The sequence below is a fragment of the Nerophis ophidion genome, linkage group LG23 (assembly GCF_033978795.1).
Source record: "Nerophis ophidion isolate RoL-2023_Sa linkage group LG23, RoL_Noph_v1.0, whole genome shotgun sequence".
NCBI classification, from domain to species: domain Eukaryota; kingdom Metazoa; phylum Chordata; class Actinopteri; order Syngnathiformes; family Syngnathidae; genus Nerophis; species Nerophis ophidion.
The window spans coordinates 25106452-25131325 of record NC_084633.1 but is presented as its reverse complement, the minus strand read 5'-3'; the positions used below and the strand labels follow the sequence as shown (position 1 = coordinate 25131325).

The 24874-nt window shown below is 43.2% G+C and overlaps 1 protein-coding gene across 1 annotated transcript in view; it reads left to right on the top strand.

The window, feature by feature from the left end:
- The window catches only part of rtbdn (retbindin), a 30163-nt gene extending 5962 nt beyond the window's left edge, over positions 1 to 24201 (top strand). Inside the window, exons 4-6 of the mRNA XM_061885336.1 lie at positions 7896 to 8024; positions 9945 to 10041; positions 23402 to 24201. Of these exons, the coding sequence (XP_061741320.1) occupies positions 7896 to 8024; positions 9945 to 10041; positions 23402 to 23746 (571 nt within the window). The 3' untranslated portion in view covers positions 23747 to 24201. The remainder of the gene's footprint in view (positions 1 to 7895; positions 8025 to 9944; positions 10042 to 23401) is intronic.
- The last annotated feature ends 673 nt before the right edge of the window (positions 24202 to 24874 follow it).

Here is a 24874-nt window from a genome sequence, read left to right as displayed (position 1 = left end):
AGGCTGAGGAGTGTGATCCCACGATAGTTGGAACACACCCTCCGGTCCCCGGTCCCCCTTCTTAAAGAGAGGAACCACCACCCCGGTCTGCCAATCCAGAGATACCGCCCCCGATGTCCACGCGATACTCCAAAGTCTTGTCAACCAAGACAGCCCCACAGCATCCAGAGCCTTAAGGAACCCCGGGCGGATCTCGTCCACCCCTGGGGCCTTGCCACCGAGGAGCTTTTTAACTACCTCAGCGACCTCAGCCCCAGAAATAGGAGAGTCCACCACAGATTCCCCAGGCACTGCTTCCTCATAGGAAGACGTGTTGGTGGGATTGAGGAGGTCTTCGAAGTATTCCTTCCACCTATACACAACATCCGCAGTTGAGGTCAGCAGAACACCATCCGCACCATACACGGTGTTGATAGTGTACTGCTTCCCCTTCCTGAGGCGGCGGACGGTGGTCTAGAATCGCTTCGAAGCCGTCCGGAAGTCGTTTTCCATGGCTTCCCCGAACTCCTCCCATGTCCGAGTTTTTGCCTCCGCGACCGCTGAAGCTGCACACCGCTTGGCCTGTCGGAACCTGTCCACTGCCTCCGGAGTCCTATGAGCCAAAAGGACCCGATAGGACTCCTTCTTCAGCTTGACGGCATCCCTCACCGCTGGTGTCCACCAAGGGGTTTTAGGATTGCCGCCCCGACAGGCACCAACTACCTTGCGGCCACAGCTCCGATCTGCCGCCTCGACAATAGAGGTGCGGAACATGGTCCACTCGGACTCAATGTCCAGCACCTACCTCGTGACATGTTGAAAGTTCTTCCGGAGGTGGGAATTGAAACTTTGTCTGACAGGAGACTCTGCCAGACGTTCCCAGCAGACCCTCACAATGCGTTTGGGCCTCCCAGGTCTGTCCGGCATCCTCCCCCACCATCGCAGCCAATTCACCACCAGGTGGTGATCGGTAGAAAGCTCCGCCCCTCTCTTCACCCGGGTGTCCAAAACATAAGGCCGCAAATCCGATGACACAACTACAAAGTCGATCATGGAACTGCGGCCTAGGGTGTCCTGGTGCCAAGTGCACATATGGACACCCTTATGTTTGAACATGGTGTTTGTTATGAACAAACTGTGACGAGCACAAAAGTCCAATAACAAAACACCACTCGGGTTCAGATCCGGGCGGCCATTCTTCCCAATCACGCCTCTCCAGGTTTTACTGTCGTTGCCAACGTGAGCGTTGAAGTCTCCCAGTGGGACAAGGGAATCACCCGGGGGAGCACTTTCCAGTACTCCCTCGAGTGTTCCCAAAAAGGGTGGGTACTCTGAACTGCTGTTTGGTGCGTAAGCACAAACAACAGTCAGGACCCGTCCCCCCACCCGAAGGCGGAGGGAGGCTACCCTTTCGTCCACCGGGTTGAACTCCAACGTACAGGTTTTGAGCCGGGGGGAAAACAAGAATTGCCACCCCAGCCCGTCGCCTCTCACTGCCGGAAACGCCAAAGTGGAAGAGGGTCCAATCCCTCTCGAGAGAAGTGGTTCCAGAGCCCTTGCTGTGCGTCGAAGTGAGTCCGACTATATCCAGCCGGAATTTCTCGACTTCGCGCACTAGCTCAGGCTCTTTTCCCCCCCAGTGACGTGACGTTCCACGTCCCAAGAGCTAGCTTCTGTAGCCGAGGATCGGACCGCCAAATGCCCTGCCTTCGGCTGCCGCCCAGCTCACATTGCACCCGACCTCTATGGCCCGCTATGGGTGGTGAGCCCATTGGAGGGGTGACCCTCCAATGGGCTCACCACCCATAGCAGGTGGTGAGCTATGGGTGGCACGCAAAGGCTGTGCCTTCAAAGTCCAATAACAAAACACCACTCGGGTTCAAAGAACATTAGTTCTCGCAGCTTGCTGCGTCCTTCATCGACGCACGAGCCGAGTGATCCACCTCCGGGCCTGGCTCCAGAGGGGGGTCCCGGTGACCCGCGTCCGGGCGAGGGAAATCTGGGTCCATGCTCTTTCTTCTTCATAAAGGTCTTCGAGCTGCTCTTTGTCTGATCCCTCACCTAGAACCTGTTTGCCTTGGGAGACCCTACCAGGGGGCTTTATGCCCCCGGACAACACAGCTCCTAGGATCATTGGGACACGCAAACTCCTCTACCACGATAAGGTTTCAGCTCAGAGAGGAGATAGTGAAACCCAATATCTAATTTCTTTTTTTTTTTTTTTTTTACATTTGAACCAGTGTGGGTGGCACTGGGAGCAGGTGGGTAAAGTTTCTTTCCCAAGGACACAATGGCAGTGACTAGAATGGCAGAAGCGGGATTCGAACCTGCAACCTGCACGGCCGCTCTACCAACCGAGCTATACCACCCCAGTTACATTGAAAAACTTAGAAACGTTTTTAGGAGTGATGAAAGAAGAGTAGAAACGCTGTAAATGGTTAGAAGACTTAACAGGACTTCTACTTCCGGTTTAAAGTTCAGTCTAGTGAAGTGAAGTGAAGTGAAATACATTTACATAGCGCTTTTCTCTCCTGACTCAAAGCGCTTTACATAGTGAAAGCCAATATCTAAGTTACATTTAAACCAGTGTGGGTGGCGCTGGGAGAAGGTGGGCAAAGTGTCTTGCCTCTGACCGGTATGGCAAAAGTGGGAATCGAACCCGGAACTCCTCAAGTTGCTGGCACAGCCACTCCACCAACCAAGCTATGCCGCCCCAGTCTAAACAGGCCGCAGTGAGCTAACTCGTCTAAAAGATGGCGCCTTATCACAAAGAACAACACACCATTCCAGGGTGTCAGCTTGGGTTTATTGAAAACTATTCAATACAAAACACTATATACGTGGCGAAGAAAAATCCGTGGAAATAAAGTAGCGGTTTATAGTCTGGAATTTTTGGCACCGTATTGATGTTTTACTTGTTTTACACCACACAGACTTAAGATTAGACATTAGATGGCAGTAAACGTACATAATCAAAATTCATTGGCAAATTCCTGTACTGTTTAATTCATTAAGACTAATATTTAGAGATGTGCGATAATGGCCTTTTTGCCGATATTGTCCAACTCTTAATTACCGATTCCGATATCAACAGATACCAATACACACATAAATTTGTTGCGATGCCCCGCTGGATACATTAAACAATGCAACAAGGTTTTCCAAAACAAAATCAACTCAAATTATGGAAAAAAAAATGCCAACATGTCACTGCCATATTTATTATTGAAGTCACAAAGTGCATAATTTTTTTTTTAACATGCCTCAAAGCATCAGCTTGGGATTTAGGACATGCTCTCCCTGTGAGACCATGAGGAGTTTGAGGTGGGGGCCGGGGTGAGGGGGAAGTGTAAAGGTAGTGTCCTGGAATAGTTAGTGCTGCAAGGGGTTCTGGGTATTTGTTCTGTGGTGTTTATATTGTGTTACAGTGTGAATGTTCTCCTGCAGTGTTTGTCATTCTTGTTTGGTGTGGGTTCTCACTGTGGCGCATATTTGTAACAGTGTTGAAGTTGTTTATATGGCCACCCTCAGTGTGACCTGTATGGCTGTTGACCAAGTATGAATTGCATTCACTTGTGTGAGTGAAAAAACATAGATATTATATGGCACGCAAAGGCAGTGCCTTCAAGGTTTATTGGCACTTTGTAGTCCGTGTACACAGCGGCGTTTTGAAATGTCATAAATTTTACTTTTTGAAACCAATACCGATAATTTCCGATATTACATTACATTTCTACACACTGATGGAGGGAGCTGCCATGCAAGGCGCTAACCAGCACCCATCAGGAGCAAGGGTGAAGTGTCTTGCTCAGGACACAACGGACATGACGAGGTTGGCACTAGGTGGGATTTGAACCAGTGACCCTCGGGTTGCGCACGGCCACTCTCCCACTGCGCCACGCCATGTGTGATGTATCGTGTTGTGTGCATGCACCTGTGATGTATCATGTTGTATGCATGCATGTGTGATGTATCATGTTGTGTGCATGCACCTGTGATGTATCATGTTGTCTGCATGCATGTGTGATGTATCATGTTGTATGCATGCATGTGTGATGTATCATGTTGTATGCATGCATGTGTGATGTATCATGTTGTATGCATACATGTGTGATGTGTCATGTTGTATGCATGCTAGTGTGATGCATCAAGTTGTATGCATGCAAGTGTGATGCATCATGTTGTATGCATGCATGTGTGATGTATCATGTTGTATGAATGCAAGTGTGATGCATCATGTTGTATGCATGCATGTGTGATGTATCATGTTGTATGCATGCATGTGTGATGTATCATGTTGTATGCATGCATGTGTGATGTATCATGTTGTATGCATGCATGTGTGATGTGTCATGTTGTATGCATGCATGTGTGATGTATCATGTTGTATGCATGCATGTGTGATGTATCATGTTGTATGCATGCATGTGTGATGTATCATGTTGTATGCATGCGTGTGTGATGCATCAAGTTGTATGCATGCATGTGTGATGTATCATGTTGTATGCATGCATGTGTGATGTATCATGTTGTATGCATGCGTGTGTGATGCATCATGTTGTATGCATGCATGTGTGATGTATCATGTTGTATGCATGCATGTGTGATGTATCATGTTGTATGCATGCATGTGTGATGTATCATGTTGTATGCATGCATGTGTGATGTATCATGTTGTATGCATGCATGTGTGATGTATCATGTTGTATGCATGCATGTGTGATGTGTCATGTTGTATGCATGCATGTGTGATGTATCATGTTGTATGCATGCATGTGTGATGTATCATGTTGTATGCATGCATGTGTGATGTATCATGTTGTATGCATGCGTGTGTGATGCATCAAGTTGTATGCATGCATGTGTGATGTATCATGTTGTATGCATGCATGTGTGATGTATCATGTTGTATGCATGCGTGTGTGATGCATCATGTTGTATGCATGCATGTGTGATGTATCATGTTGTATGCATGCATGTGTGATGTATCATGTTGTATGCATGCATGTGTGATGTATCATGTTGTATGCATGCATGTGTGATGTATCATGTTGTATGCATGCATGTGTGATGTATCATGTTGTATGCATGCATGTGTGATGTGTCATGTTGTATGCATGCATGTGTGATGTATCATGTTGTATGCATGCATGTGTGATGTATCATGTTGTATGCATGCATGTGTGATGTATCATGTTGTATGCATGCGTGTGTGATGCATCAAGTTGTATGCATGCATGTGTGATGTATCATGTTGTATGCATGCATGTGTGATGTATCATGTTGTATGCATGCGTGTGTGATGCATCATGTTGTATGCATGCATGTGTGATGTATCATGTTGTATGCATGCATGTGTGATGTATCATGTTGTATGCATGCATGTGTGATGTATCATGTTGTATGCATGCATGTGTGATGTATCATGTTGTATGCATGCATGTGTGATGTATCATGTTGTATGCATGCATGTGTGATGTATCATGTTGTATGCATGCATGTGTGATGTATCATGTTGTATGCATGCATGTGTGATGTATCATGTTGTATGCATGCATGTGTGATGTATCATGTTGTATGCATGCATGTGTGATGTATCATGTTGTATGCATGCATGTGTGATGTATCATGTTGTATGCATGTATGTGTGATGTATCATGTTGTATGCATGTGTGTGTGATGTATCATGTCGTATGCATGCATGTGTGATGTATCCTGTTGTATGCATGCATGTGTGATGTATCATGTTGTATGCATGCATATGTGATGTATCATGTTGTATGCATGCATGTGTGATGTATCATGTTGTATGCATGCATGTGTGATGTATCATGTTGTATGCATGCATGTGTGATGTATCATGTTGTATGCATGTATGTGTGATGTATCATGTTGTATGCATGTATGTGTGATGTATCATGTCGTATGCATGCATGTGTGATGTATCCTGTTGTATGCATGCATGTGTGATGTATCATGTTGTATGCATGCATATGTGATGTATCATGTTGTATGCATGCATGTGTGATGTATCATGTTGTATGCATGCATATGTGATGTATCATGTTGTATGCATGCATGTGTGATGTATCATGTTGTATGCATGCATGTGTGATGTATCATGTTGTATGCATGCATGTGTGATGTATCATGTTGTATGCATGCATGTGTGATGTATCATGTTGTATGCATGCATGTGTGATGTATCATGTTGTATGCATGCATATGTGATGTATCATGTTGTATGCATGCATGTGTGATGTATCATGTTGTATGCATGCATGTGTGATGTATCATGTTGTATGCATGCATATGTGATGTATCATGTTGTATGCATGCATATGTGATGTATCATGTTGTATGCATGCATGTGTGATGTATCATGTTGTATGCATGCATGTGTGATGTATCATGTTGTATGCATGCATATGTGATGTATCATGTTGTATGCATGCATGTGTGATGTATCATGTTGTATGCATGCATGTGTGATGTGTCATGTTGTATGCATGCATGTGTGATGTATCATGTTGTATGCATGCATGTGTGATGTATCATGTTGTATGCATGCATGTGTGATGTATCATGTTGTATGCATGCGTGTGTGATGCATCAAGTTGTATGCATGCATGTGTGATGTATCATGTTGTATGCATGCATGTGTGATGTATCATGTTGTATGCATGCGTGTGTGATGCATCATGTTGTATGCATGCATGTGTGATGTATCATGTTGTATGCATGCATGTGTGATGTATCATGTTGTATGCATGCATGTGTGATGTATCATGTTGTATGCATGCATGTGTGATGTATCATGTTGTATGCATGCATGTGTGATGTATCATGTTGTATGCATGCATGTGTGATGTATCATGTTGTATGCATGCATGTGTGATGTATCATGTTGTATGCATGCATGTGTGATGTATCATGTTGTATGCATGCATGTGTGATGTATCATGTTGTATGCATGCATGTGTGATGTATCATGTTGTATGCATGCATGTGTGATGTATCATGTTGTATGCATGTATGTGTGATGTATCATGTTGTATGCATGTGTGTGTGATGTATCATGTCGTATGCATGCATGTGTGATGTATCCTGTTGTATGCATGCATGTGTGATGTATCATGTTGTATGCATGCATATGTGATGTATCATGTTGTATGCATGCATGTGTGATGTATCATGTTGTATGCATGCATGTGTGATGTATCATGTTGTATGCATGCATGTGTGATGTATCATGTTGTATGCATGTATGTGTGATGTATCATGTTGTATGCATGTATGTGTGATGTATCATGTCGTATGCATGCATGTGTGATGTATCCTGTTGTATGCATGCATGTGTGATGTATCATGTTGTATGCATGCATATGTGATGTATCATGTTGTATGCATGCATGTGTGATGTATCATGTTGTATGCATGCATATGTGATGTATCATGTTGTATGCATGCATGTGTGATGTATCATGTTGTATGCATGCATGTGTGATGTATCATGTTGTATGCATGCATGTGTGATGTATCATGTTGTATGCATGCATGTGTGATGTATCATGTTGTATGCATGCATGTGTGATGTATCATGTTGTATGCATGCATATGTGATGTATCATGTTGTATGCATGCATGTGTGATGTATCATGTTGTATGCATGCATGTGTGATGTATCATGTTGTATGCATGCATATGTGATGTATCATGTTGTATGCATGCATATGTGATGTATCATGTTGTATGCATGCATGTGTGATGTATCATGTTGTATGCATGCATGTGTGATGTATCATGTTGTATGCATGCATATGTGATGTATCATGTTGTATGCATGCATGTGTGATGTATCATGTTGTATGCATGCATGTGTGCATCACATGACCGCAGTGTTTCTCTCCCCTCAGGTGTGAAGGCTTCCTGAAGCGTGTGTCGTGTTTTTACCGCTGCTCCCCAGACGCCGCACGCTGGCCTCATCCCCATCGCCGCTCCTACATCCAGGCCGTGCCACTCTGCCACAGCTTCTGTCGGGATTGGTGAGGCTGCCAGGGATGTTACCGCTGTACATCCGACCCAGATTAGTAACTAAACAAATACATAATAAAAAAATATGGACGTGTTTTAATGTCCGTTTTGTAACTCCACCAAGTTTAGTTTGATTGAAAAAATGTGTGAGAATGATTTACTGTAAATTTGAACAGTGATGGGCAGGCTACTTGGAAAATGTAGTTAGCTAAGCCACAAGTTACTCTCCATTAAATGTAACTTGGCTACAAGTTACTCTCCATTAAATGTAGCTAAACTACAAGTTACACTCCATTAAATGTAACTAAGCCACAAGTTACTCTCCATTAAATGTAGCTAAGCTACAAGTTACACTCCATTAAATGTAACTGAGCCACAAGTTACTCTCCATTAAATGTAGCTAAGATTCAAGTTACTCTCCAATAATTGTAGCTAAGCTACAAGTTACTCTCCATTAAATATAACTAAATTACTCTCCATTAAATGTAGCTAATCTACTAGTTACTTTCCATTAAATGTAGCTAAGCTACAAGTTACTATCCATTTAATGTAGCTAAACTACAAGTTACACACCATTTAATGTAATTAAGCCACAAGTTACTCTCCATTAAATGTAGCTAAGCTACAAGTTACACTCCATTAAATGTAACTGAGCCACAAGTTACTCTCCATTAAATGTAGCTAAGATACAAGTTACTCTCCATTAATTGTAGCTAAGCTACAAGTTACTCTCCATTAAATATAACTAAATTACTCTCCATTAAATGTAGCTAATCTACTAGTTACTTTCCATTAAATGTAGCTAAGCTACAAGTTACTCTCCATTAAATGTAGCTAAACCACAAGTTGCTCTCCATTAAATGTAACTTAGCTACACGTTACTCTCCATTAAATGTAATTGAGCCACAAGTTACTCTCCATTAAATGTAGCTTAGCTACAAGTTACTCTCCATTAAATGTAATTAAGCTACAATTTACTCTCCATTAAATGTAACTAAGCCACAAGTTACTCTCCATTAAATGTAACCAAGCCACATGTTACTCTCCATTAAATGTAGCTGAGTCACCAGGTAATCTCCATCAAATGTACTTAAGCCACAAGTTACTCCCCATTAAATGTAACTAAGCCACAAGTTACTCGCCATTTGATGTAACTAAGCCAGAAGTTACTCTCCATTAAATGTAACTAAGCTACATGTTACTCTCCAATAAATATAGCTAAACCACAAGTTACTGTTCATTAAATGTAACTAAGCTACACATTACTCTCCATTAAATGTAACTGAGCCACAAGTTAATCTCCATTAAATGTAGCTTAGCTTCAAGTTAATCTCCATTGAATGTAGTTTAGCTACAAGTTACTCTCCATTAATTGCAACTAAGCCACAAGTTACTCTCCATTAAATGTAACTAAGCCACAAGTTACTCTCCATTAAATGTAACTAAGCCACAAGTTACTCTCCATTAAATGTAACTAAGCCACAAGTTACTCTCCATTAAATGTAACTAAGCCACAAGTTACTCTCCATTAAATGTAACTAGGCCACAAGTTACTCTCCATTAAATGTAACTAAGCCACAAGTTACTCTCCATTAAATGTAACTAAGCCACAAGTTACTCTCCATTAAATGTAACTAGGCCACAAGTTACTCTCCATTAAATGTAACTAAGCCACAAGTTACTCTCCATTAAATGTAACTAAGCCACAAGTTACTCTCCATTAAATGTAACTAGGCCACAAGTTACTCTCCATTAAATGTAACTAAGCCACACATTTAAGTTAGTAAAATAACATCTCCCTGATCCTTGTGCACAGATATTTTGTCAATATCAACACCTTTAGCTCGTACGATATAATTCTACAAAAAAAAAAGGTCATATACTCCTATATGACTACATTATACCATTTAATTATCGTTTTCTCTCTGCAGGTTTGATGTATGCAGGACAGACTTGACTTGCGCTCGCAACTGGGCCAGAGACCCCAGAGGACAGAACTGCACTGGAACTTGTGTTCAGTACCAGCAGGTGAGTTTGTACGTGTGTGTGTGTGTGTGTGTGTGTGTGTGTGTGTGTGTGTGTGTGTGTGTGTGTGTGTGTGTGTGTGTGTGTGTGTGTGTGTGTGTGTGTGTGTGTGTGGGTGTGTGTGTGTTCTGGCAATGCTGACTTAGTAGGGACATTGGCCCTTGTGTGTGAAAGTGAGTGTGAATGCTGTCTGTCTATCTGTGTTGGCCCTGCGAGGAGGTGGCGACTTGTCCAGGGTGTACGCCGCCTTCCACCCGATCATAGCTGAGATAGGCTGAGATAGGCACCGCGACGCCCCCCAAAAAAGGGAATAAGCGGTAGAAAATGGATGGATGGATGGGCTCTGTTTACACAGTCACCTTTAGGGGACCCAAAAAAAACAGGTCCCCTAAAGGGAAACATTTTTAAATGATAGTCAGATCCATTCTATATCCTTCTATATATAATAGCTGGAGTTGCAGACAACTTCAGTACTGCTAAATAGCAGTTTTTAGTCATGTCACAGAAGATGCAGAATTTGCTTTAATCAAATCAACTCAAATCAACTTTATTTATAAAGCACATTTAAAATTTACCACAGGTGTAGTGAAAGTGTTGTACAATGGACAGGTTAAAAGATAATACGAAGACCGAGCAAACAACACAACACAAACAGAACATGATACAAAATAAATAAATAAAACATAAAAACATAAAAACAGGTTCACAGCAGGTGTATAATGGGGTGCCATTGCAGGATGGATATCACTTAGTGTTAAAAGCCAAGGAATAAAAGTATGTTTTTAAGAGAGATTTAAAAACAGGAAGAGAGGAGGCTTGTCTAATACTCAGAGGTAGGTTGTTCCAGAGCTTGGGAGCAGCAGCAGCGAAAGCTCTGTCACCTCTAAGCTTCAGCCTTGTGTCGGGGACCGTGAGTAGCAGCTGATCAGCTGATCTTAGGGATCGAGTGGGGCAATAAGGCTGAAGGAGGTCGGAGAGATATGTTGGCGCCAGGTTGTTTAGACATTTAAAAGCAAATAGAAGGAGTTTAAAATTGATTCGATAACGCACAGGGAGCCAGTGAAGGGACGCTAATATAGGGGTGATGTGCTCACGTCTGCGGGTCTGTGTTAGCAGACGAGCAGCAGAGTTCTGCACCAGCTGCAGGCGGGCGAGGGAGGCCTGGTTAATGCCGACATACAGGGCATTGCAGTAGTCTAAACGATTCAAGATCAAGTCGTGAATTAATTTCTCGAGATCATGTCCTGACAGAAGCGGTTTCTTTTTCGCTATTTGGCATAATTGATAAAAGCTTTTTTGAACGACGCTGCTGATTTGTTTTTCGAATTTAAAATCTCAGTCGAACTTTACCCCCAGGTTTGTGACACAGTCGCTGAGATACGGGGTCAGAGTGCCAAGGTCAACGTTGGGGGAGGGAGAGCGACTTGGACCGAACAACATAACTTCTGTTTTGTCTTCATTTAGACTCAGGAAGTTAGCTGAAAGCCAGGCTTTGATGTCATGCAGGCAGTCAATGAGACGTTGAACTGTGTTATTTCGTGCCATGGGAAAATAGATCTGGCAATCATCGGCATAAAAATGAAATGCAATACCATACTTCCTAAAATTAGAACCAAGGAGGAGAAGGTAAAGCGCAAATAGGATTGGGGCAAGGATTGAGCCCTGGGGGACCCCGTGTGGTAGAGGAGATGTGGAAGACATAAAACTGTCTATTTTTACACAAAAACTCCTATCGGCTAGGTACGACCGGAACCAGTTAAGGGGGGCGCCCTTAATACCCACACAGTTCTCAAGACGAGTGATTTAGGTGGCATGGTCGTCGGTGTCGAAAGCAGCAGACAGATCTGAAAGCACCAGGACGACATATTTGCCAGAATCAGTTGACAGGAGGATATCGTTAAAAACTTTTAGAAGCGCTGACTCTGTGCTGTGGAGGGCTTTAAAACCGGATTGAAACAGCTCAGTGATACCATTATCCTCTAAGAAGGGAAACAACTGACTGTAGACAACCTTCTTTAATATTTTGGAAATGTATGGAAGATTAGAGATGGGTCTAAGGTTAGAGAGGATAGAGGGGTCGAGGCTTGTTTTTTTAAATAGAGGTCGTACCACTGCATGTTTAAACTCTACTGGAACTTTTCCAGAAGAGAGGCTACTATTGATAATGTTAAGGACACTTGATCCAATAGTAGCAAATACCTCCTTAAACAGGCGAGGTGGGAGGGCATCTGCAGGAGAACCAGAGAGCTTCATATGAATAACTGTGTCATTTAAAGGGGAACATTATCACAATTTCAAAAGGGTTAAAAACAATACAAATCAGTTCCCAGTGGCTAGTTGTATTTTTAGAATTTTTTTTCAAAATTTTACCGGTCCCGGAATATCCCTAAATAAAGCTTTAAAGTACCTTATTTTCGCTATCTTCAAAACCATTATCCATTTCCCTGTGACGTCATACAGGGCTGCCAATACAAACAACATGGCAGTTACCACAGCAAGATATAGCGACATTAGCTCGGATTCAGACTCGGATTTCAGTGGCTTAAGCGATTCAACAGATTACGCATGTATTGAAACAGATGGTCAGAATATGGAGGCAGATAGCGAAAACGAAATTGAAGAAGATATTGATGCTATTGAGCGAATAGCTATTGACGCTATTCGGCCATAGCGTGGGTGTACCTAATGAAGTGGCCCATAGCATGGCTGCCTTATTAGCATCGCAGGTAAAATGTGCGGACCAAACGATCAGGACTTTCGCATCTTGTGACACTAGAGCAACTTAAATCTGTCGATTGGTAAGTGTTTGTTTCGCATTAAATGTGGGTATCTAGTTTCAAATGTACATACAGCTAGCGTAAATAGCATGTTAGCATCGATTAGCATAGCATGTTAGCATCGATTAGCTGGCAGTCATGCCGTGACCAAATACGTCTGATTAGCACATAAGTCAACAACATCAACAAAACTCACCTTTGTGATTTCGTTGACTTAATCGTTGGAAATGCTTCTGCAGGTTATCCATATATCTCTGTGTCATGTCTGCCTTAGCATCGCCGGTCAAATGTGAAGACACTCTGGTACATTCAATGGGGGTCTGGCGGCAGATTTCTTGCCAGTGGTGCAACTTGAATCCCTCCCTGTTAGTGTTGTTACACCCTCAGACAACACACCGACGAGGCATGATGTCTCCAAGGTTCCAAAAAATTGTTGAAAAAACAAAAAATAACAGAACTGAGACCCGGTGTTTGTAATGTGAAAATGAATATGGCGGGTGTGTTACCTCGTTGACGTCACGTTCTGACGTCATCGCTAAAAGACCGATAAACAGAAAGGGGTTTAATTTGCCAAAATTCACCCATTTAGAGTTTGGAAATCGGTTTAAAAAATACATGGTCTTTTTTCTGCAACATCAAGGTATATATTGACGCTTGCATAGGTTTGGTGATAATGTTCCCCTTTAAAAAAGAAAAGGACACCGGCTCAAACTGATGGAAAACAGAAGAGAAATGCAGAGGAACGGACGGGTCATATGAAGGCTGGGATAAACTGGCTCTAGTTGACGCAATTTTGTCAGTGAATAAAATGGAGACAATTTTCACATAATTCAAAAGAAACATAAAAACCAGCAGATTTGGGAGCATCAATGACAGTGTTAATAGTTTTGAACAGAACTCTAGGGTTGTTACAGTTAGAAGTTATAATCTGAGATAGATATATATTCATCTCTGCTTTTACAGTCATCTGAAAGGAAAGCAGGATTTCTCTAAAAATGGCAAAGGACACATGCAGCCTGTCCTTTTTCCATCTTCTCTCTGCTCTCCTACATTCGCGCCTGGCTGCACGAGTGACGTCATTCAACCAGGGCTGAGCCGTGGCTTTAGAGCGGCGGCACTTGAAAGGAGCGATCGTGTACAGTGTTTGTAAACAAATAGAGTTGAACCCAGAAACCAACTCTTCAGTATTTGGAGATACAGAGGCTGCAGAATTATCATCACAAAGAGTTAAGAAAAAATGGAGGAGAACAGAGCAGGAGATGACAAATTTAACCGGACACTGAGTGGGAATATCAAACAGGATCGACATATGATCAGAGAACACAGCATCGCAAATGTCCAAATTTAAAACACACAAACCATACGAGAGCACTAAATCGAGTGTATGCCCGCGTTCATGTTTGGAACCACACACGGACTGTACAAAGTTAAAAGAGTCAATGACATTCAGGAAGCTCCTGGATAAAGGTTCGTCTGGGCAGCAGGTGTGAATATTAAAATCACCAACAGTTAGGACACGATCATATTTGGGGAGGATTTCGGCCAGAAATTCAGAATAGTCATTTATAAAGTATTTGTGGTACTTGGGGGGTCGATATACGACGGCACACAGGACAACATCAGAAAGACCCAATTCAAACATGCATAGTTCGAAGCTTGAAAAGGAGGATTGCAGGCAGGCGGATCCGACGACATTTAAAGTCATTTTTAAAAACAACTGCTAATCCTTCTCCTTTTAACATTTAAGTGGTGAAACATGGCGGTGGTAGTATTATGCTCTGGGCCTGTTTTGCGGCCAATGGAACTGGTGCTTTACAGAGAGTAAATGGGACAATGAAAAAGGAAGATCACCTCCAAATTCTTCAGGACAAACTAAAATCATCACCCCAAGTTTGGGTCTTGGGCGCAGTTGGATGTTCCAACAGGACATTGCACCCAAACATGTCAAAAGTGGTAAGGCATGGGTGTCAAACTCTGGCCCACGGGCCAAATTTGGCCCGCCGTGTAATTTCTTTTGGCCCTTGAGGCAATATCAAATTAACATTAGAGCTGGCCCGCCGCTGTAACACTGCATTTACCACTAATACTCAGACTCATCAACCATCCCGATTTTCCCCGGGAGACTCCCAAAGTTCAGTGCCCCTCCCAAATTTCTCCCGATTTCCACCCGGACAATAATATTGGGGGCGGTCCGTTAAAGCACTGCCTTTGGCGTTCCTTACATGTCGCCACGTCCGCTTTTCCTCCATACAAACAGCGTGCCGGCCCACTCACATAATATATGCGGCTCATACACACACACACAAGTGTATGCAAGGCATACTTGGTCAACAGCCAAACAGGTCACACTGAGGGCGGCCGTATAAAAAACGTTAACACTGTTACAAATATACGCCACACTGTGAACCCACAGCAAACAAGAATGACAAACACATTTCGGGAGAACATCCGCACCGTAACACAACATAAACACAACCGAACAAATACCCAGAACCCCTTGTATCACTAATTCTTCCGGGACGCTACAATATACACCCCCGCTACCACCAAACCCCGCCCCAACTCAAACCCGCCGCCGAAAAGAGGCATTCAATTCGTATTTTTATTTTATTTGATATGCCATTGATGTTTTTTAATTATTATTATTTAAAACTCGATTGTGCATGTCACTAAAGTTATATAAGCCTTGCTTGGTCAATATTGAATGCAAAACTTGTTTGGGTCCGTATTAAAGGATTAATTTGTTCAACCTCGGCCCGCGGCTTCATTCAGTTTTAAATTTTGGCCCACTCTGTATTTGAGTTTGACACCCTTGGCTAAATCAGGCTAGAATTAAGGTTTCGGAATGGTTTCCCCAAAGTCCTGACTTAAATGTGTGGACAATGCTGAAGAAACAAGTCAATGTCAGAAAACCAACAAATCAAACCAACAACAACCCAGCAGATTTGCTCACATTTTCAGTAGACCCATAATAAATTCAGAAAAGAACCAAACCTCATGAATTATTTTTGGGACCAACAAGTATGTGCGCCAATCCCTCTGTTACAAAAAAATAAGAGCTGTCGAGATTATTGGAAACCTAAGACAGCCATGACATTATGTTTTTTACAAGTGTATGTAAACTTTTGACTACCACTTCAGATGTTTTTTTAACCCCTTTTAAAATGTCTTTATTATCATTGACATAACAAATAATATATTGTGATTGTTATCGCAAGAGGCTGCAATATATATTGCAGTATAGATTCATTACTTTATATTCGGACATTTGTCCATCTATTCAAAAATGCCCATGTCCCCAACATGATGCATTCTTGCGTCTGCAATGGGTTTTTTTTTATTTAAGGAGAAGGTCAGAACTGAATAAGCAAAAAGGGCGTCAAGGACAGAGTAGCGCCCGGGGAAATGTCTGCTTGTACTGAATAAGTGTTGGCAGCAAGCAATGTAACCCCGGGGAAGAACACCAGTGTGTGTGTGTGTGTGTGTGTGTGTGTGTGTGTGTGTGTGTGTGTGTGTGTGTGTGTGTGTGTGTGTGTCACCATCCTTGTGTGGACATACACTTTTTTCATTATTCTAGCTGTAGTGGAAAGGGGGGCCCTCACAAAACCTACTGACCAAACGTGGGTCCACACAAAGTAGGCAAGGCATGCATGCATGTGTGTGTGTGTGTGTGTCTCACCATCCTTGTGTGGACATACACTTTTTTCATTATTCTAGCTATAGTGGAAAGGGGGGCCCTCACAACCTACTGACCAAACGTGGGTCCACACAAAGTAGGCGAGACACGTACGTGTGTGTGTGTGTGTGCGTGAGTGTGTGTGTGTGTGTGTGTGTGTGTGTGTGTGTGTGTGTGTGTGTGTGTGTGTGTGTGTGTGTGTGTGTGTGTGTGTGTGTGTCACCATCCTAGTGTGGACATACACTTTTTTCATCATTCTAGCTATAGTGGAAAGGGGGGCCCTCACAACCTACTGACCTAAGACATGTGTGTGTGTGTGTGTGTGTGTGTGTGTGTGTGTGTGTGTGTGTGTGTGGACATACACTTTTTTCATCATTCTAGCTATAGTGGAAAGGGGGGCCCTCACAACCTACTGACCAAACGTGGGTCCACACAAAGTAGGCAAGACTTGTACGTGTGTGTGTGTGTGTGTGTGTGTGTGTGTGTGTGTGTGTGTGTGTGTGTGTGTGTGTATGTGTGTGTGTGTGTGTGTGTGTGTGTGTGTGAGTCACACCATCCTTTTGTGGACATACACTTTTTTCATTATTCTAGCTATAGTGGAAAGGGGGGCCCTCACAAACCTACTGACCAAACGTGGGTCCACACAAAGTAGGCATGGCATATACGTGTGCATGTGTCTCACCATCCTTGTGTGGACATACACTTTACTCATCATTCTAGCTATAGTGGAAAGAGGGGCCCTCACAACTTACTGACCAAACGTGGGTCCACACAAAGTAGGCAAGACATGTACGTGTGTGTGTGTGTGTGTGTGTATGTGTGTGTGTGTGTGTGTGTGTGTGTGTGTGTGTGTGTGTGTGTGTGTGTGTGTGTGTGTGTGTGCGTGCGTGTGTGCGTGCGTGTGTCACAGAACTCAATGTTACTCCATGAGAGATCCTCTTTGCCCTTCAAAAATTGATAAATAAATGACAGCTGTTCCCTCTAAACACCTTGCATGCCTCCATCTTAATCCCCAATGAAAGGCAGCAGGCTGGAGGTGCCGGCGTTCTGTAAGGAAGCAGGAAGAGGAAGGGAGACTCACAAATGAATGTTTAGGGGAGAGAAGGAAAAGAATCCACTGGGGGGGATAAAGTAGAAGAGCACAAATGAGCTGTTGGCAGCTCAGCTTAATGGCTGGTTATTAGCGAGTCCCCGAGACTTACACTAACGCGCAAACGTTTTTACTCGCGGCCGCAATCTCAAACGTCTGACAGGGTTTTTTTGCACCCACGAGTCCCAAACATATTAAAATAGTGTTTATTTCACCTGCCTATACGTAGTTATTGAACTAAACAATCACAGTTTATTTGTACAACTGTGGTGGAAAGTCCGAAACTTAACTGCAAACAAAGTGGTTTTAGTACAAAAGTTTTATTTACCCAATATCAAAAAGTACAGGTTGGATTAAATTGCCCATGCAAACAGACATCGTCCTCCAGAGGATCCAGAATCAAACGAAAACATGCAAATCACACCAAATGTTGGTCCACTGGCTTTTTATATGATTCCCTCATGTGTCAAGGTCTTTTTGTTTTGCAACTGCTTGTGTCAAAACAACCATGAACTCCTTAGTCATAACAAGCAGTCATCACATTTTGTAGACTGGTTGGCGCGACCACACATTCAACTTTAACCCACATGTGCTCAGCGGTGATTCCGAAGCTTTTAGATAGACTTTCTTTTTGGACTAAAACAGACACATATTATGGTATAAAAGTCAGAAATTCCACTCCACAAATCTTAAAGAAGTGATATTATCTATTTTTAAAACACTTCATTTTGCACCGTATTTTCCGGACTAATAGAAGCCACGCTCACTACAGTTTTAGGAAAACAAATATTTTTGTATATATTAGCCGCAGCTATATTCGTTATAAAATGAGGTATTAACGCAAAAATATAGTGTAAATGTTTATTAACATACATAATTGTTTCCAAAGGGTGTCTGTAATGCGGCTGTAAAACGGCTGATCAAACAAAACAGAAGTCATCGTCATGAACCCACGAGCTGCGCAAGCCTGTTCTCCAATCAGCGAAACAGACTCAATGACTCCATGGTGATGTTTTGGTGAATTTACTAAGGAAATTGTGAAACTGAAACAATACAAAAGGAATGGCGACATCACACATGGCTTTTGTAAGTATAAACAGTTTTAGTTATATTGTATACTTACAAACGTTGTTTGGAATGATGAATGAAGAATTCATATAAGTAGACACGCTATTGACAGCAAGTAGACGGAACAACACTTCTACTTTCGGTTGAAGGCACTAAATGGAAATACAATGCAGTGAGCAAACTCGTTCAAACGATGGTGCCGTAGTACAAACAATACCACCAAAATTCATAAATTAGCTGCACCGTTTTATAAGCAGCATGGTTCAAAGTGTAGGAAAAAAGTTGCTGCTTATAGTCTGGAATTTATAAAAGGTTCCATGGTCAACACTGAAGAGCGATCTTCAAGCCACTTTTTGGCTGCCTCCTAAAATGGTTCGTTTTTAAAGTTGTTCAAAAGTAGTTATTCCGGAAACACATCTTTTTATGAAGATATGCGGTTGGCAAAGCAGCACTCTTCTTGGTCCCTACCCGGCCCAAATTATTCACAGATGAAGGAACACTACCACAAAGCATAAACATTGAAAATATAAGATTCCAATGGGATTTGGACTACCTCCAGATGTGGTCTGAATCCGACACAAACGCACTTTGGAGCCTTTTAAACTGGCACTTAAGAGCAAAAATATCAGACGTGGTGTACAGTGTAAACGGGGCCCAATACACCACACATAGATCCAAAATAGTTGTTTTTTCATAATAGGGCCCCTTGAACCACAAGTGCCTCAAAGAGCTTAACAAACCGCAATGACAACAATAAAACTTTTTCACGTGACGCCACCAATCCGGAAGTCGGCCATGTTGGAGGACACCACAACAATATAGGACTCAACCTCCACTGTGAAAGTAAGCTGGTTAAGTCTTTTGGTGTGAGTTTGGTGCCACAAACTAAAAAATATGTTTGCGTGTGCTAAAACATGTGCAAAAATGTGATTAAAAAGTGTTAAAATACTTATACTTGGCTCAGTTCCATTCCCACTTAGCAATTGATGAGCATTGCATTCAATTTGTAAAATAAATATAAATATTAAAAAATGTGTAAACTGTATTAAAGTTGTCCAAAACCTACCTTTAACTATTTCATCAGGCATATGTGCTAGAATGATTGCTCATATATCGATTAGTTAAGTCTACAGCACTGGAGGGGACGCTGTTGCCTGCTTTGCGTCATTCTGGATGAATTCTGGACGCCATCATCAAATCTCCACTTTCGTAGGTGTCAGTGTTGGCGCTAGGAATTTCCTTGGGACCCCATCTAGTCATAAAAATGGGGTCCCATTATTTTGTAACCGTTTTGAAAACAAATGATCCTGTTACAGTATATCTCACATTCTATATTGTGTTTTGGGAAAAGGTTGTCATAAACGTTGCTTAATTCATTTAAAAAAATAATACAAAAGTAAACAATTTTTTTTGCACGTTTTGCTAATTTATTCAGTTGTAAACATTCAGTCACTTTCTTATTTCCTTCATGGATCTAAACTTTACCACTGCCGGTAGTTTTTTCCATATTTCCGTTTATAAATTTATCCATCCATCCATCCATCCATCCATTTGCTTCCGCTTATCCGAGGTCGGATCGCGGGGACTGCAGCCTAAGCAGGGAAGCCCAGATTTTCCTCTCCCCTGCCACGTCATCCAACTCCTCCCGGGGGATCCCGAGGCGTTCCCAGGCCAGCCGGGAAAGAGAGTCTTACCAACGTGTTCTGGGTCTTCCCCGTGGCCTCCTACAGGTCGGACATGCCCGAAACACCTCCCTAGGGAGGCGTTCGGGTGGCATCCTGACCAGATGCCCGAACCGCCTCATCTGGCTCCTCTCGATGTGGAGGAACAGCGGCTTTACTTTGAGCTCCTCCCGGATGACAGAGCTTCTCACCCTATCTCTAAGGGAAACTCATTTTGGCCACTTGTACCCGTCATCTTGTCCTTTCAGTCATGACCCAAAGCTCATGACCATAGGTGAGGATGGGAACGTAGATCAACCGGTAAATTGAAAGCTTTGCCTTCCGGCTCAGCTCCTTCTTCACCACAACGGATCGATACAGCGTCTGCATTACTGAAGACGCCGCACAGATCCGCCTGTCGATGTCACGATCCACTCTTCCCTCACTCGTGAACAAGACTCCTAGGTACTTGAACTCCTCCACTTGGGGCAAGATGTCCTCCCCAACCTGGAGATGGCACTCCAGCCTTTTCCGGGCGAGGACAATGGACTCGGACTTGGTTGAGTCTCCACCAAACCATGCCCCACCTCAACCCCCTCACCCATCTCCTGAATACGGAGGTCTCAAATTTAGCAAGTAATGCGTAATTCCCAAAAAATTTACCAACATTTGCGCCAAGAACACGCCGTGATCGCCCTTGACTTTTTACTTGTTAGTGGACGAGTGATTTAACAGTTGACGGTGATAATTGATGATGATTTGCGATAAAATTCCCAACGGTTAGTAATACCGTTTGATTTTTTAATTACCGAAAAACGGTCATTTAATAATGCATTTTTGGCAACACGAAGTCAGGCGCATGCGCACTAGCAGCGTTTGGCTTGATAATCGTGGCGGACCGACAACACAGACTTTGCTGCAGAGATTTCCCCTCGGAGTAAAGTCATTTTCTCTCGCTTTCCGCTGTGCGTTTAAAGGGGAACATTATCACAATTTCAAAAGGGTTAAAAACTATTAAAAAAATCAATTCCCAGTGGCTTGTTGTGTTTTTTGAAGTTTTTTTTTAAGTTTTACCGGTCTCCGAATATCCCTAAAAAAAGCTTTAAAGTGCTTGATTTTCGCTATTTGCGATGCGCCTATCCATTTCCCTGTGACGTCATACAGTGCTGCCAATGTAAACAAACAATGGCGAATAGCACAGCAAGATATAGCGACATTAGCTCGGATTCAGACTCGGATTTCAGCGGCTTAAGCGATTCAACAGATTACGCATGTATTGAAATGGATGGTTGGAGTATGAAAGTATTGAAGAAGAAACTGAAGCTATTGAGCGAATAGCTATTGACGCTATTCGGCCATAACATGGCCGAATAGCTGCGTTAGCATCGCCGGTAAATTATGCGAACCAAAAGATCAGGACTTTCGCATCTTGTGACACTGGAGCAACTTAAATCCGTCGATTGGTAAGTGTTTTTTTCGCATTGAATGTGGGTGGAAGGAAACGTAATATAGTTGCAAATGCATCTGCAGGTTATCCATACATCTCTGTGCCATGTCTGCTTTAGCACCGCCGGTAAATAGCATGTTAGCATCGATTAGCTGGAAGTCAACATCAACAAAACTCACCTTTGTGACTTATGTGACTTTATAGTTGCAAATGCATCTGCAGGTTATCCATACATCTCTGTACCATGTCTGCTTTAGCACCGCTGGTAAATAGCATGTTAGCGTCGATTAGCGTAGCATGTTAGTATCGATTAGCTGGCAGTCACGCCGCGACCAAATATGTCTGATTAGCACATAAATCAACATCAACAAAACTCACCTTCGTGATTTTGTTGACTTTATCGTTGCAAATGCATCTGCAGGTTATCCATACATCTCTGTGCCATGTCTGTCATCGCCGGTAAATGTGGAGACACTTTAGTACATTCAATGGGGGTCTGGCGGCAGACACTTTCGCATCTTCGGGCCAGTGGTGCAACTTGAATCCCTCCCTGTTAGTGTTGTTACACCCTCTGACAACACACCGACGAGGCATGATGTCTCCAAGGTTCCATAAAATTGTCACAAAAACGGAAAATAACAGAGCTGAGACCCAATGTTTACAATGTGTTGAAAATGAAAATGGCGGCTGTATTACCTCGGCGACGTCACATTCTGACGTCATCGCCTCCAGAGCGATAAACAGGAAGGCGTTTAATTCCCCAAAATTCACCCATTTAGAGTTCGGAAATCGGTTAAAAAATATATGGTCTTTTTTCTGCAACATCAAGGTATATATTGACGCTTACATAGGTCTGGTGATAATGTTCCCCTTTAAGAGCGCAATGCTGTGTTTGGATGGCGACAGGTGTGGACACTTGTCCCCGCACTAAAAGTATACAGCGCAGGAGAAAACTATTTTAATGTTTTGCAGCAGACGATGTGTCGTGAACGTTGTCACAACTTGTTTATAAAGTGTTTACTTTGTTTACCGGGATGTTCAATCCTCCTTTGTTTAACTGCAAACTGTATCAGTATTCAGATAGATAGATAGATAGATAGATAGATAGATAGATAGATAGATAGATAGATAGATGGATAGATCTTCATTGATTCCTTCAGGAACATTTGAATTCCAGGAGTAGTGTATAGAGTTGAGATCAATTTATAAAGTAAAAAGTAAATAATGGGGGTATAAATGGAAACAAAATAGAAAAATATTACAATAAGAATAAAAAGCAACAATGGGAATAAAATTTTAACAGTAAAATAAGAATATACCAAGAGAAACTAGGCAGTAGGGACCATGTTATGAAAAAGTATTGCACTGTTATTGTTTTGCAGCCCCTGTCATCCTAGTACCCCCCTGCCCCCAGAGAGGAGTTGCACAGTCTAATGGCGTGTGGGACAAAGTAGTTTTTGAGTGAATAACATCAATACCAACTAAAATGTTCTGTCATTTCATCAAATTGAACACAGGCTGTGAAGATTGTGTATTCGATGTGCGAGTAACACTCCGGGGCGCCCTAAAATATGAGCCCTCCTATAAGGCAACACTTGCTCCGACCTTAAAAAGTTTAAATTCCAGGCATGTGTTTGTGCTCAGATGTATCAGCATGGCCGAGATTTGTGCGAGAGCCTGTGGGGTGACGCCTTCATGACAGTGGAGGACTCCTCCCAGGAGGCGGGAGGTGTCCTAGACAACGTCAGCCCGGGCGGCGGTCGCCCGTGCAGCTGCCTGACCCTCGGCCCCGCCGACAGAGACGTCATCGCCGCCCTCCGAGCCCAGCGGGACGACCCGGAGGAGCTGGACAGCACCAAGCCCGCATACACGTCTCCCTGCCGGGCCAAGCTGCCCCCTCTGACAAGAAGCGGCCGGAAGGGCAACTCCGTCCTTCGCAAACGATCCATCGTGGTGGACGACGGGGAGGGCAGCGGAAGTGGCTTGTAGATAAATGAGGAGGTAACTGTAACTAGATCTTATATTCCAACGTTCATAGTCGTCGTTTAGGTAAGTGGACGCATCTCTACTTGGCGACCTTGCTCCTCTTCTCCATCATCAAGGTGACCACAAGTCTGTGCTGTGCAGGTGTCGTGATCCCGTGTTATATGCAGCATGTTTGTCTTTGGGGTGGAACGTTCATGATCACAATGGATGTGGGACAGGAAGCGTTTGCTATGCTAATGACACCGGAAGAAGACACGTTTAGTACTCAATTGCAAAATGTGCTCGTCAGCTGTAGACTAAATCCGCAGAAGCAAGAGGAGACAATGTATGGTTAGCTCAGTCCTCAAAGTACAATTACAACATATAGCTCAAATTAAATATTTGGGGATTTTTTTTAAGGATTGTTGTTCCTGTGCTGTTCTTTTACAATATCAATAAAGAAAACGTTCTAAATGTCATCCACAGCCTGCAGTGTTTTCTTATGAATAGGTTGTGTGAAGGGCAACACGGTGGGACAGGGGTTAATGCATGTGCCTCACAATACCTGAGTAGTCTTGGATTCGGTCCTGGGCTCGGGATCTTTCTGTGTGGAGTTTGCATGTTCTCCCCAGTGGCTGTGCGGGTTCCCCCCAGAGACTACAGCTTTCTTCCACCTCCAAAAACAAGCACCTAAGGATAGGCTCCTCCCACTTCCAAAGACATGCACCTGGGGATAGGCTCCTCCCACCTCCAAAGACATGCACCTGGGGAAAGGCTCCTCCCACCTCCAAAAACGTCCACCTGGGGATAGGCTCCTCCCACCTTCAAACACATGCACCTAGGAAAAGGCTCCTCCCACCTCCAAAGACATGCAACTGGGGATAGGCTCCTCACACCTCCAACGACATGCACTTAGGGAAAGGCTCCTCCCACCTCCAAAGACATGCACCTGGGGATAGGCTCCTCCCACCTCCAAAGACATGCACCTGGGGATAGGCTCCTCCCACCTTCAAAGACATGCACCTAGGGAAAGGCTCCTCCCACCTCCAAACACATGCACCTGGGGATTGCCTCCTCCCACCTTCAAAGACATGCACCTAGGGAAAGGCTCCTCCCACCTCCAAAAACATGCACCAGGGTATAGGCTCCTCC